Source organism: Macrobrachium rosenbergii, chromosome 50 (assembly GCF_040412425.1).
Source record: "Macrobrachium rosenbergii isolate ZJJX-2024 chromosome 50, ASM4041242v1, whole genome shotgun sequence".
NCBI lineage: Eukaryota > Metazoa > Arthropoda > Malacostraca > Decapoda > Palaemonidae > Macrobrachium > Macrobrachium rosenbergii.
Window position 1 is genome coordinate 631584 of NC_089790.1, and position 22417 is coordinate 654000.

General features: G+C 39.0%; 1 protein-coding gene across 1 annotated transcript in view; it reads right to left on the reverse strand.

Annotated features, from left to right (window-relative positions):
* mgl (megalin) overlaps window positions 1-14797 on the reverse strand; it is a 511712-nt gene extending 496915 nt beyond the window's left edge. The window contains exon 1 of the mRNA XM_067093356.1: window positions 14148-14797. Within this exon, the coding sequence (XP_066949457.1) occupies window positions 14148-14259 (112 nt within the window). The 5' untranslated portion in view covers window positions 14260-14797. The remainder of the gene's footprint in view (window positions 1-14147) is intronic.
* Window positions 14798-22417: the final 7620 nt, after the last annotated feature.

The following is a 22417-nucleotide window of genomic DNA, read 5'->3' on the forward strand; positions in this document are numbered from 1 at the left end:
CCGGAATACTCTTCCGCTAACCGTCTGCAATCGTCTCCCCTTCTCAATCGTAATCTTTCAGCATACATTCCCAATATACTAAGCAAAGTAGTTTTTATAGCCCTTGCCTTTATACAAAAGGTAAATCCTTCCCCTTATCCAATCAACGCCTTTTCTTCCCTGATGGTCGGCCACTCAATTGCACTAGCCACAATCTTACTCAAAATGTCTGAAATTCCTTACACCTGCTCATTGCCACAAAAAATTCAATAACAGTCAAGATTATAATCAGCTCATCAACACCTACGGTCTAACGCCATATTTTCTAAATAAAACCCCCTCAATCAAAAAACATTTTCCACTACATTATTTTAGATCAAGATTACCACACAGTGGTTGAGCACCATGCTCGCATTTGTCAAGTCTGCGGTTCGATCCGGCCTAACGCCAGATGCAAATGGAGTACCAGCGGGAGGTGAGGCCAAGTAAAGGTCGCAGGGCTCGCAATTTCATCCCTCAAAACATGTTAGCATCCGAAAGTTTCTACCTTTCTGGTGGCACCCACTACAAAAGGATAAATGTGTGTGGCATGCTGTTAAATCTCATAGCACTGGAATGGATGCATTTAATTTCCTACCTGAATTAAATCTTTGTGACCACAGTTCCCTCTAGGATTTCATATTGCCACTAAAACCCACCTCACAAAGGTAATTCCTCTACCCAGGCAGGATATTGTATAATCCTCAGTGCTCTCTCTCTCTCTCTCTCTCTCTCTCTCTCTATATATATATATATATATATATATATATATATATATATATATATATATATATATATATATATATATATATATATCTTACAATTCATGAAGGAAAAATTCGCCAAGAATCCCTATGGCAAATAGTTTCTATATGAATAATAAAGCGATATATTGCAATGCCCTTCGTCTAGTGGCCTAACGTCGGATAAGAAATCCGCAACGGAAATGAAAGATTAAACAATTCCAATATGACACTTCACCTTTCATAATTTTTCCCAATTATATAGAAATTGCGCTTCGACAGACGCCACTTCGTTGAGTATTCCTCTTAATCTGATTTGAATTTCCACTCTGATCCAATCACGACCGAAAAAGCTGGTAAAAGCCGAATATATTAGCTGAAAGCAAAACCATCTCCAAATCTATATTTCCGTGCATAAGCGCCAGCTCTTTTTTTTACCTCGACATTAAGGTGTCACCTCCAGCAAGCATTTCCAGACTTGATTTTCAAACTGCAAACGAAATTTCCCCTTGAATTCTTCTCCGATCTCTTACTTCTAAACACCGACGGGTTTATCACAGGAAAGTGCAGCGCTCAAAGTTCCTACTGATAATTTTATGCAGTTCCAGAGGCATCCAGATTCTTTTACTGAGTGCAGGCTGCACTGTTATAAATTCGTGCAAGCCCGAATATAGGACTAGGCTACCTGCTTTACAAGTCACATTGCTCCCTTTTGACGGAGCTCTTGTTTTAACTCAAAAAAGAAATCATCATTACCAGATGACGCAACAAAGAAACCAATATACCAACATATTTTATATTTGTTATGGTAAATGCCTTCAGCCTTCAACAAGCAACGCAACTAGTCGCCTAAGCTGGCTTTTCACACAACGTTGGTAGCTTCAGTGTCTGGCAATGCGGAAGTAAACGCGCAAATAAGAATATATTTTTCTGCTAGTTTTACAATCTCTCACTCTTTCTCTCTCTCTCTCTTGCCTCGTGACGCAGCGGTAAACACGACCAGCTCACACAACGAAGAAACGGCATCATGTGAGGGTTCGTTGCTGCGTCGGTGTGTAAACCATCAAAACGGGAGGGCCTCGACGAGGTATTCCTCACTCCAGGGCCTCGACGAGGTATTCCTCACTCCAATGGGACGAAAATATTCAGAAGATTCTCTCGAGCGCACATTCAATAAGCCACGGTTTTAATGTCATAGGCCCTTTATACTTTTGAAGCCTATAATTATGAACATTAGCCTATTAAAGGGCGGTGATGAGAATGATCAGTTCATTACAACGATACCATAACGAGTATTCATGCACATCCTGGATATACAAGGGAGAAGATGACTAAATGTTTTGAGAGAGAGAGAGAGAGAGAGAGAGAGAGAGAGAGAGAGAGAGAGAGAGAGAGAGAGAGAGAGAGAGAGGTGTCTTTGGACCTTGTTTGGACCGATCGTAACGGTAAGAGACACCCACTCCCACGCTAATCCCCCTCCTTACTGTGAGGGGGGGGGGGAGTTTGGGGAGGAAGAGAGGGTGGGGGTGAAGTAGGTAGGTCGCCTCGCCTCCTCCCAACCGACCCGTAACCAAACTAATTGGTAACCCAGATCTTTTTCTCCAATACAATGGAAACTTCACCTCCTAATGAATGTCGTTCTTTTCTGTAAACTCGGAACAAAGAATCTTTACCTGTTTAGGGGGACTTATGCAGTTTCTAATGTAAGGGAACGTTCGCCGAAGGTGTTCCGCTGGGTGGCTGCTCAGTGCTTTCTGGTTTAGGGACCAATGCTATCCAACACCGCCTACATCTTATAAACAGTTACTGCCACTGACAATTATACAAAAAAAAAAATTGTCTGAAGGTGAAACCTCACTCCTGGGAAACTAAGGAACGAAGTAACCAGTTTATACAGTTAAATATATATATGGGAACATTCACAGGACCGTGATAACATTAATGATTTGATTTGAAAACAGAGACAAGTTTCTTACGCTGGTACATTCAACTTCCTTACAAACACACACACTGCGCCAGTCCCCTCTCACACCAGCGCTTCCTAAACATTAAGGTCCTCCTCTCTAATTACCTTCCTAAATCTACCCATACAGCACTTTTCAAATCTTCGCCTTCTCCTCTCTGCCTTTGCCTATAAACCATCTCAAAACACTATGATCTGTTCTGTTGACTTTTATACTTGGCGCTTCTGCGCATTTCCGCAACTTTTACCCTACGATTTTTTCTTGCGACAAACATATAAAGGCAAATATATTTCTAATAGCTTCGCCTTTAGTCTTTCATTCCCATTTAAAATCATACTTTACTTCAATACAAAAGAGGTGTCTCAGCAATTCCTTTACTACTGCACCTTGAATTTTCACCTTTTATTTTATTTTCATTTTAAACACCCAGCTATCTTCCTTGCTTCAATTATCCTATGACTCTACTCTCATCCCACCATTACCCGTAATATCTAATTCATCATAACTATATGCCAGCTACTCCTACCATTTTTCCACATTACCATTCAGTGCTGTATCTTCATGGTTACCATTAACTTCACATCACTTACAAACATTTTCAAACAACTCCTCTAATTTCTGCTGCTTTTTCACAATCCCCATTAGTAACTCCTCAAGACTCATTATCTAACCCTACGACTTTTCTCGTTTCCCTGAGTTCTCACATCACTCCCTCGATAAAGATATTAACCAGCCATGGATACATAGCATACCGCTGCCTTAGACCCATAACAACACCAAACGGGTAACTCTTTGGTCTTTTAATCTCCCTCCACTAACTTTCTCTACCATACACCTAACCTGACTCCACGCTGCATCCCTCCTGACCCTCAACTGAAACTGCCTGCTCCCGACGTGGTTGACTTAGAAAGTGGGATGGTCCTGATCACAAGTCCGAGGAGCATTTAGTGGACAGTCGCAGTCGCGAACGTTTTTCAGAAATGCCGCAGAAATGTCAAATAAGCTCCTCTCTCTCTCTTGGGGTCAACGGCAGCTGCAAAAGCCATTTCAGTCTCTCTCTCTCTCTCTCTCTCTCTCTCTCTCTCTATCTATATATATATATATATATATATATATATATATATATATATATATATATATATATATATATATATATATATATATATAGACGCTGGTATGCTAGCAGTTAGCCTACCCAGGTAATTCCTTGGGTACAGCTGTACTCAGGCTCCAACTTTTTTATGACAGTGTGGCCTGGTTGGCAGCGCTCTGGTCTTTCATTTGAAAGACCTGGGTTGATCCTGATGTGAGTCAGAAACATATATACATATATATATCATATACTTTATAATATATATATATATTATATATTATTACTAATTAACTTTACAACTGGATGGTATCAATTTTATTCAAGAAAAGTTACTAACTTTCTCATTGAACTGGACAGTCCTCATTGTCAGATACTTATTTAGAAAAGTTATGCTTTCCATGAATATATATATATATATATATATATATATATATATATATATATATATATATATATATATATATATATATAAATAACCTGGTACCAAAAGCATCCAGTATGAGGTAGCAAACATCTTTCTCTTCAGCCTCACTCCTTATTAATGTATACACAAGACCCTGGGAACCAGGAAGTTGCTATCAACTGCCACGAAAAAGATGATCAACAAAAAGAAAGTGGCTAGAAAAAAACACACACACACACACACACACACACACACATATATATATATATATATATATATATATATATATATATATATATATAATAAAACAAAACTCTGTTTATAAAGTTACCTAAAAGTTCAATATTTTCCTTATAACGACCCACAAAAAAACAAAGAAACCTAATTATAAAACCGATAATTGGCTCTGTTGACCTAACAGTGAATTATGTATCTGGTAATTACACAACTGTGGTGTATTCCCAAAAGAACTGCCCATATGCGGAAGACTAACCCTTTCCGAAGCCACCAACTGTACGGAGTATGGGGGCTATAACACGCCAGAATTCACATTGATGCGTAACAAAACATGTCGCAGGATCTCCCAAAGCTATCTAGCCCAGCGATGACCCGGGAGATGACCCCCTCACCTATTCTATTCACCACTCCACCTCCGCCCCTCCTACTTCCTCCTCAACCCCCGACTCCTCAGTCTCTTCTACCCAATCCTACCTCCGCCTCCCACCTTTTCGACATCCCGTTATGCCAGGTCCGCGGAGTGAGCATCCAGTACCAGCAGCAGCAGCCTTCTTCATTTCAGAGCAATTACGCATGGCAGAGCATCGTGAGAAGACACGCACTGTTTCTGGACGGGGGTGGTTCTTCGGCTAATGGGAGCCGCCGCAGGTTCTCGGGAGCTATTCAATATGCCCAATTAATTCTCCCCCGACGTCGCGAGACGTAATGGCGGAGAGATCTCTTTCTCTGCCTTTCAAGAAAAATGGGAAAGACGAGGCAACATTCCCCTGTAGATGCCAGCGTAGATGGAAGAAGGTTTAGACTTTACCAATTCCTGCTGACATTTAATGGTTAATAAGCATGCCTGACTACTGCTGTCTAGAATGCTTTAGTGACCTCGACTGTCGACTATCATATATTCAATAATAGCTACCCATTATATTCCTCTCATTGCCTCGAAAATATGCAAGCACCGTCCGCAGTTCTCATGACTTCAGATTATGACATATTCCTTCCCAGATTTGAAAAAAATAAATAGCTACAAACTTCACACTTTAAATATAAACTTCAATTTATAAGCTAAGTTCATATATCCTAAGCATGTGCTGTTACTAGGAACAGTTGTAGCTACTGAATACCATCATGATTTGCCAAAAGTTAATGGGAAAAAACATTAGATTTGGGAAAGCACTTCAAAATGCACTACTATGATCTAAAAAAAAAAAAAAACTTACTCCAACCTATAATATTGGTCATCCTCACACAAGACAACTATCGGATAAACTGTCTGCTATAATATGCAGGTGAATACCACCATAACTGTAAGCTCTTGAAATGAAGAGGCTGAAAAAGCATGTACTTGGCATACCATTCCATTCCACCGGGGTCTACAAAATGCATCAGTCGACCTAAGCTGACATGTTGCCAAAATTCAATACGAACTTGATATATCGGAGCCTAACGCTTTCTCATTGTACGCGACACGATAACCTGCGTCATTCTGTTTCAGACAGTACCGTAACCTTTTCACACCAAAGGGCATTTACTGACGCTTGCATTACTAAAATACAATCAGGTATTCCAGCGTTTCGCACCCAATAAACCTTTCGATCCCAATGAAATGAAATTGGAAGATTCAATCCTAAAGGAAGAAAAACTATCAACCCATCAAAGGAAAATAATTAAGCCGGAATCACTTACAGGCAGCACAAAAGCATAACCCGGTTTCCCTTACAAAACCAAATATCAAAAGCCGACTATAATGCAGTTCGCAACAGCGCTAACAAAGGGGTAGATCGCTAACAAGCACTCACTGCAATATGAGAGAACTCTCATGATTTGCTGGTAGTTCTACCTTAATGAGAAGTGTAAGGCGAGAAAATTGATTGTGAACCTGGCAGTGTTGGGTTCCTGAATCACACCATATCTGGATGCTTTCCACAAAAAATATAGCATCCATAGTGCTCAAAACTAAACGGTTCACTAAAATAAAAAAAGGGTCATTTACGGGGTATTAATCGAGGTCCTATCCTCCACTGTATTATACCAATTGCAGCTAAGAAGGAATTGACCCGAAGGGTTCCCTGGGGCAAACAGCATTCCAATACTTAAAATATCGAGCTTAATCATATATAATAGAAAAAGAAACGAAGTAAGAAACAATGAAACGAGGGGAGAGAGAGAGAGAGAGAGAGAGAGAGAGAGAGAGAGAGAGAGAGAGAGAGAGAGAGAGAGAGAGAGAGAATCCACCTGACAAGCCTCAGGAGGTTTTCTCAATTAACTTCTAACCAGACTGCGATTCAAACCTTACAACGAAGGAACTTTTCCACAAAGCAAAGTCTGACAAGCTAGTACGCAAAATAACAAAGGAGTTTAAGCATTAAGAGCGATCGATCGACAAACGCAGCAAAGTTGGTGCCTAAAAAGCCTCAAGCCAAAATCAAATGAGTACAGACACTTAAAAGGAAGAAGAAGAAGAAGAAGAAGATCTACGGCGGGCCTTTGGGTTCAGTAAAGAGACAAGGCTCCAGAGACTGGAAGCAGATGCAGCAGCGACCGCACAACAGAGGCCAGCAGAATCGACACCACACACACAAAGATTAAATCAATTAGCGCGAGGGGACGACGATTCCAGGGACCGAGAGAATCACAAACCGGGGAATGTAGACGTCAAGAATAGTTTCACAACCCGTCCCTAGCCGGAGGGAAAACAACAAAAAAATGACAAAACCAACACCGGAGCAGGTCGCAAGCTGCATGAAACCAGTTTTCTGGCGACACGTGAGTAGGAAGGATCTTCTACTGGCCAACTGCCGCCTTGTTTTCGCGATGCGACAAACAACACTGTTAGAGATGAATAATAAAATTAATACTCTAATACCACCGCCATCCAGAGCAACTTTTTGGAAACGAAGCCCAAGTCAAACGAAGAGCACGAATTTCACTTCAATGCCTCTCAAAGACAAAAGCGGTCCCTAATTGACCCATAAACGATTATCGCGCCCGGACTTGTGAAAGGAAGCAATATCATATCAGTTAATAATTTCCAGACATTATACTGATGCCGAAGACATAAACTGAAAGGTGCTAGAACAACTACTTTAATGCTTAAATTTTCATATAATAAACCCAGCTGGGAACGTTAATGGGAACGTAACGCAAAAAAGAAACGAGAGAGAGAGAGAGAGAGAGAGAGAGAGAGAGAGAGAGAGAGAGAGAGAGAGAGAGAGAGAGAGAGAATCTGTATACTTATGAGCCAAACAAATACATCCTTAAAAATCACGATACTAAAATTAAAACAATATTCGTAATGGGAGCATAACGCAAAAAAGTAACTTGAAAGAGAGAGAGATTTGTGTACTTATGAACCAAACAAATACATCCTTAAAAATCACGATACTAAAATTGAAACAATATTCGTAATGGGAGCATAACGCCAGAAAGAAACTTGAGAGAGAGAGAGAGAGAGAGAGAGAGAGAGAGAGAGAGAGAGAGAGAGAGAGAGAGAGAATCTGCATACTTATAAACCAAACAAATACATCCTTAAAATCACAATACCAAAATAAAACAATATTCGCAATACCTTTTCACGTAAAAGCCAGTATTTAATCCTTGAAAAGTACCAGCCACTTTAATGCTCTACAAACGGACCCCAGGAGCACCAAAACGACGGCCCACCTGACCTTTCTCCTCTCGAATATATAAGAAAAAGTTACAACGGGAACCAGTCACTGATCGCACGTCCAAGTATTTTCAATAACGTAATGCAAGGAGCTCAACCCAAACATTAAACGCGAACAAACGTTTAATGTAATTTCTTCGACTTACCAACGGTAAGAACAGACGCCTAAATCAAATCATATATTAAGTAGAAAACTGGTTAAGGATATCGCCCTCTTTCTGCTTGCCTTGCGGTCAAACAACAGCAAACAGCGCACCAGTTAAGCTATTCAGGGCTGATCTGAGAGACGAAACAACGCGCAGCACAATCCGTGACAATCACACTGTCAGTGATAAACTTAACACAACCATCACATGCATTCCACTGGCGTTACTATGCCAAACACGCAATGATTATTAACCACGGTAGAACACCCGTGACAGCGGCATCGCCCTGACAGGGAGAACACATCTAGGTTAGAGAGCAAGAGAAAAACTAAAACAAACGCATGCTGCGACTACAAATTTGGACTTATCTATAAAGTGAATAGCAAAACGCCCAAATATCTCTTCCGTCAGACACGGTATGCAGATAATAACGCATAATTACAAGGAAAACACGTCCCGGAAATCTGTTTCAAAAGTCGTGCTTCAATTATAAACAGGCGAAAAAAAAACACATCTACAATGAGGCTTCATCACGTTTTAAAAGCAACACGGCATTATCAAGCTTTTCAAGAACAAAATTCTATGAATATGCGTTTCGGCAAAATGTGAACAGAACTATGGGTCATGACGGATGGTGAAACGAACAAGCAAACAAATGCTTGGACCAAAGGCAAGGGCATGCTTGCACCCACACCACGAAAAAGGGAGAGAAGAAAATCCCCTTTCAGCGTCAGCTGGCAGAGCCATCTTTTGCCGCTTCACAACTCCATCGCCTTCCCCCTTTTCATAACATTCAATTACCTCTCGAGACTACACAAACAAAACACTCGTCCTCCTCCTCCTCTCCAGGACCTCTTCCTCCTTCCCTAATCTCGACCCTAGGATTTACTGTGGTACTCGATTAAGCATAACATCTACATCTTTCACGCGGCGATGAATACATACACATCAGAGTATATGCATTTTTTCACGACCATGAAGCACTTAGTAAATGCGTCATAAAATCTTTCTGGTCATAACTTAACGGCCATATTGAAAAAAAAAAGTTATGAGAAAAATAAATACAACCAACAAAACAACTATTTCACAACATTAAACACAAAAATCCATAATCACAACAAAAGAATGACGCAATGTGAATGAAAGCCACCCAAGAATCACCCACGCTCCCAGAGAGGTTGAAATTACCAGGAAATATTCAACAGGGTGATGGTACCAACACACTGATGGTACCTTCCTGCTTCAGTCGAACCTTTCCTAAAGTATCATGATTGGGGAAATTTTATCTTCAAGCTTCTTGGAAAGGCAGTTCCGAAGACGAATGGCATCCGACTTCCAATAAACGTGTCCCATACATGTGTGTATAAACATGTGTATAAACGCCTTTTTGTCCTTCCCTTATTGTTATTATCAATTTTCCTATTCTTAGTCTTTGTAACTGTATATAACAACCAGGACCTGTATTATAACGTGATTTTGCATTCTTCCCCACCCTTTAAGGTGAAAACATATATTCCACGAACTGACAATAGCAATGAAATGGTCACCAATGTTTCTAGGAAATTCTCAGTGGGAAAATAAGGTACTAACAGCATCCAGGACTCAAAAGGTTTTTTTTACATAATAAGAAACAACAGCAGCAAAAAAAATTCACAATAACCCAGAGACGCGCACTGAAGTACTGACTATACTCGTGATTCATATTATATCCATCTGAACATTACAAAACTCACTAGCTACATTCGCTAAAAATACATTCGACAAGACACATTTCACTCGAAAGTGTCCACTGCAAAACCACGAAAAACAAATAAAAAAAAAAAGGTATCATTTCCAACCACCCCCCCAAAACCCATTTCCTTCATAATACCACCCATCCGCCCATTTGCGAGCAAGCTAAAGTGTTGGCTGAGGGAAGCTTTCTCCAGCAGTGACGCCCTGGCTAATGCTAATTTTCACTCCACTTTATATAAATAAAAAAAAAAAGTGTAATGGACACTTTCATCAAGTCCTCTTAACTATTTTCCTTTCGCATACGTTATGTCATTACGCTCACTTGAATGCATTAGAGCAAAACTAAAAAGGTTGTGTATTTTCACTTTGCAAATGCAAAGCCAACGCAATCTACGAATTCGTATGATAATGCCACAGGTCACGCACGAAACGTACTTATATTCAGCCTTTAATGAAAAACGAACAAGTAATAAATTTATATATAAAATATATATATATATACTGTATATATATATATATATATATATATATATATATATATATATATATATATATATATATATATATATATATATATATATATATATATATATATATATAGTGTTTATGTGCGCGCCCTGTTAGGGAACCGCGTGAGACGTCTAGTACGTGTATTCGTGTCATGTCTGAGAACCATACGTATGGATGCAGTACCTTTAAAAGGTACCTTCAGCTATAATTAAGCGATACAGCACGAACCGCCCCCAGGTGAGACTACAGCCACCCTCACTAATAACATATTCATCGGGCATAGTCATAGCGCCTTCCCATAATGACAACCACTCCATATCCATTACGACAGGTTACCGAAACATTACGTGGGAGAAATGTGGGGCATGCCGAAAGTTTACCATGCGGGTTGGGAACCACCCTTAGTGATAATAAACGTAGTCGTCACACACATATATACATACATATATATTGGAAACACTTGGCCAGGTTATTTAAAAACTGTTTTTAAATCCATAACGTAAAATAAGGCACGTATAGGCCTACTTCTCTAAAATATATAGAAAATTCTGGGTGTGGTTGGCATGCGACAATCACGCACGTTCTCTGATCGGGCCTTCGTATGCTCCTTCGTAGGGTTGTTTTATAATTACAGCTGACAACTTCGTAATTTGGTTGACATATAATCCAAAAAAAAAAAAATTCATTATGCTTGGTTGATTTGACGGTGTGACATCTTTACACATATACCAAAAACTTTACACTGCAGTCTTAAACGTACTCAACTTCAAACGTACTTCATTTAAACCTACGGGGTTTTGACAACAAAATGATGAAAAAGTGTTCTCATAGAAAGTTTCATATGCATTAAAGATCTCGGGATAGTTATTAAAAATGTACGTGTGCTACATTCAAGTAAAATAAGCATAACGTCAATGACGGGATACACATGATTCCCCGAACGGTATTTATTAATATTTTTCTTTAACGTCACACCGGCAATGTCAGAGTTCCTGATGCAGAAAGACTGGTAAGCCTGCAAGCTTTACCTGGCGTCTGGTGATGAAGGTAAAAAAAAAAATGGGAATGGTTATGGAAATATAAAGAAATCTCAGTTCGAAATTACAAAAAGCTGCGTAAAATTAATTAAAAATAGCAACAGAGAAAAAAAAAACAATTAACCAAGAATAAAGCAACAGAGCGAACGGGGCAAGAAAAAACACACAAAAAAGCAGGCGAGTTAGAAATCAAGAAAACATCAAAGACTAGAGCCTGTAAGAAAACTAAATCCAGGCAGTTTCACAACTGGTTGTTCGTCACGCACTACAGATTCGTGATTCACCCGCTACCACCACGCAATGAATCATCAACCGAGTGAAAATATCAATGGCTACAATTCCATGTCTTTGCGATCGAGTTGGATAACTTCGATCATGAAGTGGTGTCAAATCGCTGGTTGATCGAAATGTGCAGTTGAATGAAATCGTTTATCTACAAAAGCAAGACATTAGAGGATGAAGCATTATCTGCTCTGGCTTTCGACAAGAATAGAGAACTTAAGCCGGCAGAAGTAACTGGCTTTTAAATACAGCTGTCGTGCTGATAATGATAATATAAAAAAATATGGTAGACGGTTCTCTTCAAAGGTTGTGAAGAACTAATAAAGCTGTATAAGTAAGCTCTGAGTTCCTAAGCTACTTACCATCTAGACATCATCCAATATGTCAAAATTGACAAAAAAAAAAAAAAAAGGTTAGCGGGTACATTTACTTACAGAACTATGTGCACGCATAGTTTCAAATACTCGTATAACCCAAGAAAACTACATATGAGTAGGCCTGCATTTATGTTGATATTTAATACGAAGGTCACTGGCACATAGACCTATGCCCCAAGCTAACTGGTATAACCAGGCACAAGGAATTGCCGATTGCATACAATTTGACACCGCCTTTGAAACCATACATAAAGCAGTGATATACATCAACAGCATTCTTTGGAACACCAATTACAAGACAGTGCATGGCGAACGCTGTAAAGCAGTGTTATGAAAATTAAAGGGGTCGGTCAACGTACTTTCAATTCCCACACGAGGGCTTATGTAAGGGCCCCATTGGCCTTGCGGACATGCGGCGTTAGGCTTATGCAAGACACCTTACACAAATGCTCAGGAGGGAACGTAGACCTATGCGTGAAAGGAAGCAGGATCAAATACCCTCCCCACAGTCAGTTCTGTCAAAAAGAAAATGAGAGAAGGCTTAACCCAAAGGGCCTGAGATTACACGGGATCAGGAAACTATGACAAAAAAAACGATTCCCATAAAAGTCTCGTTGGGAAAAACGAAAAGGCGCCACTCCAACATCCTTGACCGAAACGACGTTCATAAGGCTTTGGTGAGGGATCTATCGATGCACATTCAAGACATTTGAAAGTTTCTGGTGGTCCCTCAATTCGGGGAGGACCCAACCTGGTGGCAGCAAGGAGCAGCTTACGCAAACCCGCTGTGGCTGCGACCTAAATGAACTCGGTACGGAGTTCACGAAAACTTTCTCAGCAATGATTTTCCCTGATTTCTCTACACGACCGTCGAGAGAGAGAGAGAGAGAGAGAGAGAGAGAGAGAGAGAGAGAGAGAGAGAGAGAGAAAATAGGGAACTCCGCGTGACGTCGGAATATCTTCGAAGCCTTGGTTAAAACTACTCGTTTATAACTAAATGAAGAAGGAATAATACAATACTCAGGCCTAAAGCTCCAATCCTGACCGCATTACCGAGTCTTAACAGAAAATAAAAAACATTTTTCCTGAACGATCAAAATGTATTTCCAACACAAAATCCCGAACTGGGCTTTGCTTTAAAACATGAACGTGGTAACGTTACTGGCTCCCCCGAAAACCACATATATAAACCGGAAAATATCAACTGCAATGACGGGCATTCAACATTTTCCAGCCTCCATATTTTCAAGTTTAAATATGGTGACGTTTACGGTATAAATACAAAGTATTTTATGAACACAAACGATATAATGGAAACTGGGAGCCCAGAGGCTGCCCAAAAGTTGACATCTTTCTATTGACGAGACAAAAAAGTTAAGACTACATTTTTACAGAGAGCTACTTCGGGATTACGTTTAAATCACAATTACTGAAACGAGACAAAAAAGGAGCAACAAGAAAATTGAAGAATTTATTGCAACAAACGAAAACATCTGCATGACAGATGCAACGCATTCCTTCAACGGAAACAAAAGTTACCAGCAGGCCTCAGTCAGGAAAGTGGTCATGACGATGAAAGATAACAAAAAAAAAAAAGGAGTCAACATAGTCCCCATTTTTAAATGCCTCAGAGAGAGAGAGAGAGAGAGAGAGAGAGAGAGAGAGAGAGAAACGAAAACATCTGCATGACAGATGCGACGCATTCCTCCAACGGAAGCCAAAATTAACAGGAAAGTGGTCATGGCGATGAAAGATAACACAGTACCCAGATTTAAATGCCTGTGAGAGAGAGAGAGAGAGAGAGAGAGAGAGAGAGAGAGAGAGAGTCTCGTGGGCTATCCAGGACGGGGTGGAGTAAAAGATACACACCTGAGTGGTGAACCTCACCAGGTATATAACATACGCCGTCACCCGCGGATTGCCGGATGGTTTTCACACTCACCTGTTCCTGGTTGAGACGTTCGATCTTCATCCACGATGACCTGTCCAAAACAACTCCATGATGTTAGGCTGCCACATACTAAAAATATAGTAAGCCACGATGTGCAACACATGTTTCATTTAATGTTCCTATTAAATTCACAAGCACATGTTCCCTAGACGGCGATAGGGTTACGACTGCCCACCGAAGTTGACTGGAAGCCCCGAGTGTCAGCCGCGCATGCGCTTCGGCCTCGAGTTCCCCACTCAGTAAGCATAATGTCCTGGAACTTTGTTCTCGCAAAGTTAGAGTTAGAAAATTGTTATTTTTATTTTCACCAGCTTGGTTGTTCGGATTTATAGCCCCGCCTATGTTGCTCAACGATGCGAATGCCGAAGAATGGCGAGGATAAAAATAACAAAGGAAGGTAAAGACGCCGGTGTGGACAAGGAAGGTGGTGACTGGTACGGCTAGGTACGCTCACTGGAAGCGTGCACGTCGTACAGAAGTTCCAGTGTGATTCATTCTTGATCATTTCAATTCGAACACTTCTCGTTTCTTTCCGATAAAGCTTATCTGTACAAATAAAGAGATGTTCACTGGGACGAGCGCAATCTTTGCTCTCACAACGGATATCCTCTTCAAATGACGAGAGTAAACAAAATAAAAAAGAATTCGCTTACATGACAAGCTGGCAGTCATGAGAAATTCTCTCTCTCTCTCTCTCTCTCTCTCTCTCTCTCGAGTCAGTTATAACCGCAAAGAGCTCAAGGGTGCAATAGAAACTTCGGGACACGTAATGCCAAAACGGATATGCCGATTGCCCGTATCTGTTTGGTAATGAGACGAAATTCATCAATCGTATGCTTGCCCCCCCACAATGAGTGCGCGTTAGTCATAACGGTGAAATTTCCAACAGGTATATCACCCATCCATCCTAGATGAACTGACATTTCGCACTTGGCTGCCTCCTCTACCCCTCCTAACGGAATCTACGCGGTAAAAATAGGATAAAGGCGGATGTCATTAGGAAAGAGGGTGAATCTTACCATTCCGAAAGAGACAAAAATAACCAGTGATGATTTAGAAGGAGGTTACCAAAGTGAGCATCGACGCCTCCTATCTTTGTTTATAAAATAATGATCTCTTTAAATATCCCAACCGGCAACGCGTTCTGAATGACTTGGTGGGTCCCAGTCTTCATGGCCAGCTAAATAATATTCGTATCGGTAAGTTAGCAAGTGAGAGGAAAGTTTATTTTTCGTTCGCATTATGATCAAGATATGTTTAGAAATCGGTCGATTTTCCTTGAAGGAGAGAATGTCATGATGGTGCATCTCCCCTACGTCTTTAATATGTATGATTACGTAATTACGTAATTCATATAATGCATTAAAGTGTACAAGATAAACCACGAAGAACTTTACAATGACGGTCATTATTATCATTTAAAGCTGTTTCAAACATAAACCATTTTGCGGAAGATGTTTTCCATGTCAGTGTGTGCTACGCTCTACCGCCGTTACTGAGACAAGACGAAAAATCGAAACAAACAGAAACACACATACACACAAACTCACCCGCCAAACCCTACTTCACAAACAATGTGTACATATATATAATGTACATATGTACATACATAAATACATACACACACATAATTATATATATATATATATATATATATATATATATATATATATATATATATATATATATATATATCATAAGCTGTCCTTTAATATCAATTCACGGAAATAATATACAAATGTGACATTTTTTTTACATTCAAGAATATCAACCGCACAAATATCGTTTAATATCCAGTTCACTATACCCGGGGAATAATTGCATTATTTCCAGGGGCAACGTTTGTAGCTTTTGATTGGTATAGAACAAGTGCTGTCTCAGTCACTGTCTTATCGTTTTTCTAAAACAGGCATTGGCTCGAATCTTGCTGGGGATATACAAAGAACATTATTAGTTATCGTTTAATTGTTTTTGGGAATAACTTGCAAGTTATTCAGAAAGGTAGTCACTGTCTTATCGTTTTTTCAGGCATTGGCTCGAATCTTTGCGGACGAAGAATATTTATTTGGATTTATATATATGGTATATATATATTATATATATATATATATATATATATATATATATATAATTATATATATACATATTTATATATACATATATATATATATGCATACATATATGTATATATATGTATTATATATATATTATATATGTGTGTCTGGACTTTCTATGTACGACGAAATCGGGACCCGTACATCATAACTGTTACAGAACCTCGTATATATTAAACCATTCTCTTCGCGCTGAATCCCAACACATTTCAAACCTGAACCAGAAAGGCGCTGCTTCCATCGTTGATCACTGGTTACAAAAATACACGTATTCATACAAACACTGTCCCCATCACCACAGGATGGTCGCATTTGCTAAAGCCAAAGGTAGGAATCCAATCTGAGGCAGTGCGTTCTTTAGAACGCCTATCAAGAGTTCCATTGCATCGACCATCACAAGAGTAAATAGCCATTAATCACGGTCTCAAGCTAATGGCACTCTAATTGGGTATACTTACGGGCCCCTCTGAAGACAAGAGCCGCTCCTTGGCAGAAGGCCCCTTTCATCTTGCTACAATTACATTATGTCTTTGTTTCCCATCTTTCCTCTGTCGTTCCGTTAAGACTTTTGAGTCTTCTTCTGTGGCGTAAATCTCGGGGGAAGGGATTTTGCTGAATCAGCAGGTTTTGGAAATAAAAAAAGGCTTCACCCTTCCGTCCGTACTTTTTGACGGTCGAGTTTGAAGGCGAAAATGCGCGACCAGAGACTTTAGGACTTTAAAATTCAGAATATTTAAAAGTGAGGGATCTGGCTCCGCGGATGCACTGGGAATTAAGGCTTGAATTTCCCACCGAGGGAAGATTCGTCTAAATGATAAATGGCTGCATTAATAGAAAGTATGCAATGTCAGGAACCGTCAGCAATACGAATGAAGCCACGGTATTGCACTGATGATTGAATTTATGTTCCTTAAACCGTAACATATGACTGATGATCTATATTATAAAGAAACGGAATATAAATTTTTGGCCACAGCAAAGCACTGGGACCAATAAGGTCATGAATTTCTGTTCCTAAGAAATGATAATCTCGCCCACTAAGAAGAGACAGGTTGAATGAGTCAGGAAACACAGAAAAACTGAGAATTCCACATCCTGTTAGTGGATGGTATTTATGACTTATCAAACTGGTTGTATCTGGGGCTCACGACTTCCACACAATATTTGTGGACTGTCGCGTACAATGCAGTATAAGAAGTCCACAATCCAAAAGCATTGATCTCTCTCTCTCTCTCTCTCTCTCTCTCTCTCTCTCTCTCTCTCTCTCTCTCTCTGTATACAAGAATAGGTAAATTTCTGCGCAAATACACATGCAAATGAGGTGACTTTCAAGTTAACAGGATCTCATTGAATGTAATTTCACTTTGATGCATTTGCTAACTTAATCTTATCTCTTGCGATTTAGGGATTTAGGGGTAAAGATTGCACGACATTAACAGCTCTTGAACGGTAAAAGTTAAAAGCCAGCAAAACTAAATTTCTATTTTCCTACTCTCTCTCTCTCTCCAATGATACGTTAGAAAATAATTTCCGTTTCCTTTCCTGTTCCCTTTTCTTGTGGTTGCTGCAGCTAAGTTCCTGAACCGTTCCCTGCTTTTCCTAAAAATGAAAAGTTCCTGCCACAGTGTGTAGGAAATCGAGTTTTTGAGCCATGGACGGAGAGCGATGGTTCATTTCACCTTTCCCCCACAAATAACACCCGTGTCTGTGATACTTCAAGTCCTTGCTATTGGAATACATTAAGGCAAAGTTTATCAAGTAACATGAATGTCTTTTACTGTAATCTAACTGTAAAAAGACCTTCCCCCCGCAAAAAAAAAAAACTTTAATTTATTTCCCTTTCTCCTCAATGATTTTTATTTTAGCAGCGACAAGAAAACCATTTAAATGTGACAAGGCATGCATCACTGATGAAGCAAGAGGAACGACAACTAGCAAAAGTAACGGCAGCCTTCTTTGGTAAAAGGATCCACTCTCTATTTACATACAAATGAAAAAGCAATGTGTCTACTGAAGGGACTGGGTGGTAACACGAGCGAGCGATTAAGAGATGAATATCTGATAAATGGTTCTACCTCGTGTGGGTTACAGAGCAGGTCCAGATCATTCTTTCATAGTCTACGATCCAACCAGGGGCTTCATTGTTTTGTGTGTGTGTGTGTGTTTATATGTCAAGGCTAGGGGGACAATGTAGTAGAAACTGAGAGGTATACAGTAACATTTTAAAATTTACATGTGAAACCAAATGGCAATGTAAAGCATATCAATATTATCATGATCGACATTCAAAATGACAGGATTTCCATATCGAAGTGCATGAAAAAACTGACGCGTGATAGTTCATTAACAATATACATTTACTACTTGATGCAGTCATACCTATAATAATAAATCTTTTTGAAAATCTCAATTTATTAACAGAGGAATCACGAGACGAAAGCAATAAAAGTCTAGCTGAGTTAACTGTCAAAAAATTCGCGTGACAGAAACCACTGTCAATGGCGCTGTCACTAGTGTACCCGTCAAAGCAGAATACGTACATTTTACATACCCATACAGTGCCCATTGGTGAAAGAGGGTGGGCCCGGGTTGGATGAAAGCAAGTCTCAAAGTCGAGTTCACTACCCGTAGATTATCGGGGTTACACACACAAATTAAAACTACTAGTAAACAATGAGTCTTCATATTATTATTATTATTATTATTATTATTATTATTATTATTATTATTATTATTATTATTATTATTATTATTACTTGACCGTTTCCCGAAGATAATCTGGTCTTCACGAAAGTGTAAAATACTTGTTATTAATATTAAACATTACTCTTATTCTATAAACACATGAAATGGAAGAATTTATCACCAATATCAAAGATAACTGAGTTTCAAGCTATATTACCCTTATCATTATTTCCAAGAGTTATTTTCGCTTCAGTTATACAACTCTCATACATATTCTTCGCTTCACTTGATACGAACATTTCCAAATTGACAGGTGTTCTCTTTATACTCTATAGATTACGTTCTTTGGTTAATGAGTAAAATCAATCAAAATGACCAAGTATTTCCTGTCTCTGTTAGTATTAACTGAAGCACCATTTCTGTTCTTTATGTAAAACAACATTGTTTAACTGATACGACAGGTGAGAATAAAGCTATGACTACACCACTGGTCTCTCGATCAGTGAAGTGAAGTAATATTGAACTTGGTTAGTACTTGGATGGGTGACCAGTAATGGATGGAGAATTATTTTATTTCATAAGCTCTCTCGATCATTACCGAAAATTGTGACGCATCATGAGTGTGGAGGGAGAATCAGTAGATTATAAAGATGCCTCCCACCTACCACCTCCCCCCCCCAAAAAAAAAAACACACATACACACACAATAGAGTAAGGGAGTGGTGGTATTCAATTCCCATTTTACTGGCACAAAAATCACCCGGTAATGAGATTTCCATCACTGCCTTCCAAGTGAGAAAATCCATCAGCAATGTGGCCTTCATTCCAGTCGCCTAAGCACCACAATCTTCAATAATCAGACTTCCATTTACATTTCTCAAACTTCAAGATCTAATTAAATTCCAAGTGAGAAAATCCATCAGCAATGTGGCCTTCATTCCAGTCGCCTATGCACCACAATCTTCAATAATCAGACTTCCATTTACATTTCTCAAACTTCAAGATCTACATTAAATTCCAAGTGAGAAAATCCATCAGCAATGTGGCCTTCATTCCAGTCGCCTAAGCACCACAATCTTCAATAATCAGACTTCCATTTACATTTCTCAAACTTCAAGATCTACATTAAATTCCAAGTGAGAAAATCCATCAGCAATGTGGCCTTCATTCCAGTCGCCTAAGCACCACAATCTTCAATAATCAGACTTCCATTTACATTTCTCAAACTTCAAGATCTACATTAAAAGGCAAGGAACTGTGTTGATCATTCGACCTGATTTTTGTCTCCCAGTTATTAAAATAACTTGAACATTCGGTCTCACTTGTTCCCTGAGACGACCAAATAAATTCTACATCCATGTATGTCTTTTCCTGTTATCTAAAAGTGTACAGTATGAAGATAAAAAGGCCCATTTTCATCTCAAACGCAAAAATTCCCCGTCGATCCAACTTCTTGTGTTGACCTGACCTATCTACTAACCCCAAACCAGTTCCCTCCCGACGTTAAGATGATTACTCACACTTCGATGTGTTATTATGCTGTTGGTGAAACGATTACGTTGCACAAACGATTTTATTTTACTTTCCTCTCGTCACTTTCATAAGGTAACTGACCAGGCTCCGATTTTGTGTCATTCAAGGATAATCATTACGACGTAAGACCTGATGCCCTAAATATTATGAAATTTCTTAAGGTGAAAGGTTGAGAGATTTTCACCAGTGATGACCTTCCAACAAAAGAATATTCTTGTCTAGTTTGAAGTTTAATAGTGGTTTAATGGATGACATTAACATAGACAAAAAGGCTATGAACCTTCTTGATATGTTATATAGAGAAACCCAGTAAAGTAACACCAGTATATTTATGTGTATAATTCAAATAAATATGTGTATATGAACGTAAAAAGTAAACATACACGCAGTGGTATAGTAAGAAGCTCCCATTCTCAAGATCCGTATATGGAAATCAAAATAATATTCTTTCATCGTACAAAATTTGTTTGCATTATTTTGATTTTTCTCTGACAACGTACATTAATAAAGAATAAATTTTGTAAAAACCTGTTCAGTAACATTAGTAACTTAATGTAGACTAATATTTTCAACAATGACAGGAACATCGAACCCAATGAACAACAGGGCACAAAAGCTTGAATGATTATTTAACTGTCAAAGAATGCTTTCAGTCCCAAATGTTGATGCGGCACAATCGGCATACGTAAATTATTACGAAAAGTAGCATACACGCATACATTACGAATTGCGAGACGAATCTGATTTAGAATTACCATCTTATTTCGTGACACAATTTTGTTGATGGGTATCGTCGTACGGAGGAAATTCCTCATTATAACAGCAACAGGTGTGAATTCATAACTGTAAAAATTGGGTAATTACCCTCCCAAAAGCAGCCATCGAGAGACGAGATCGCAAAATACCTCGACGAGAAATGTCGAGGCAAACACAATTGGATACGAATTAGGAACCAGATTCTAACCACTGACTCTGTCTAATATTAGGATCGAGTTCCTTTTCCAGTCGCCAAAGTGCAATCAAGGATCCATGTAGCGGAGGAAATTTCACCCAGTTCTTTATAACTCGAACGGAACTGGAGCAAAACACATAAATTGCAAAACGTTGCCAAGAATATGAATCTTATCAACCGCATGCACAAGTCGATTTGGGATCAGTGGATTAAGAGAATGAAATATTCCACAATGATGTATATATTGTCCGGAGAGCTTACTGTCTAAATATATATATTTTCCTAGATAATTCACATTATTCTGGAATTTCCTTCTATATACCTGAGTACGTACAGTATATAGTATATATATATATATATATATATATATATATATATATATATATATATATATATATATATATATATATACACAAACGTCGTTCTCAGGTATACTGACGGAAATTGCACAATAAATATGAATTGTCTTGAAAAATTTATATATTCAGACAATAAGCTTTCTTGACAATTCATATTACTGTGGAATATTTCATTCACTTGATCCTATGATCCCAAATCGACTTTTGCATGCAGCTTTGAAGAGGAAATTGTGTACTGTAATTAAATACACTGCTCTTAACTGACCATTAGTCCATGAGAGCATAAAATAATATTTGCTACAAAAACCTGAAATGTATTTAGATTCCTCGTTTCCATATTCTTTTCCTTCGAGAGAGAGAGAGAGAGAGAGAGAGAGAGAGAGAGAGAGAGAGAGAAAGGGGTGCGCCGGCCGCCTGGATTAAATCCTGTGGGCTTGTAGGAGCAGATTGGTCAAGGAGGAATGGTACCATTCTGCCAGCTTTTGTCGTTACTAAGACCGCGGTGTTTTCTTCATTTTTAAAATCCTGAAAAATCTTTTCGCGGTGACAGTAGTTAAACGTTGCCGATAACACACTTCTGTCTTGCTTACTCACTGGTCGATTTACTATAAGAGTAGA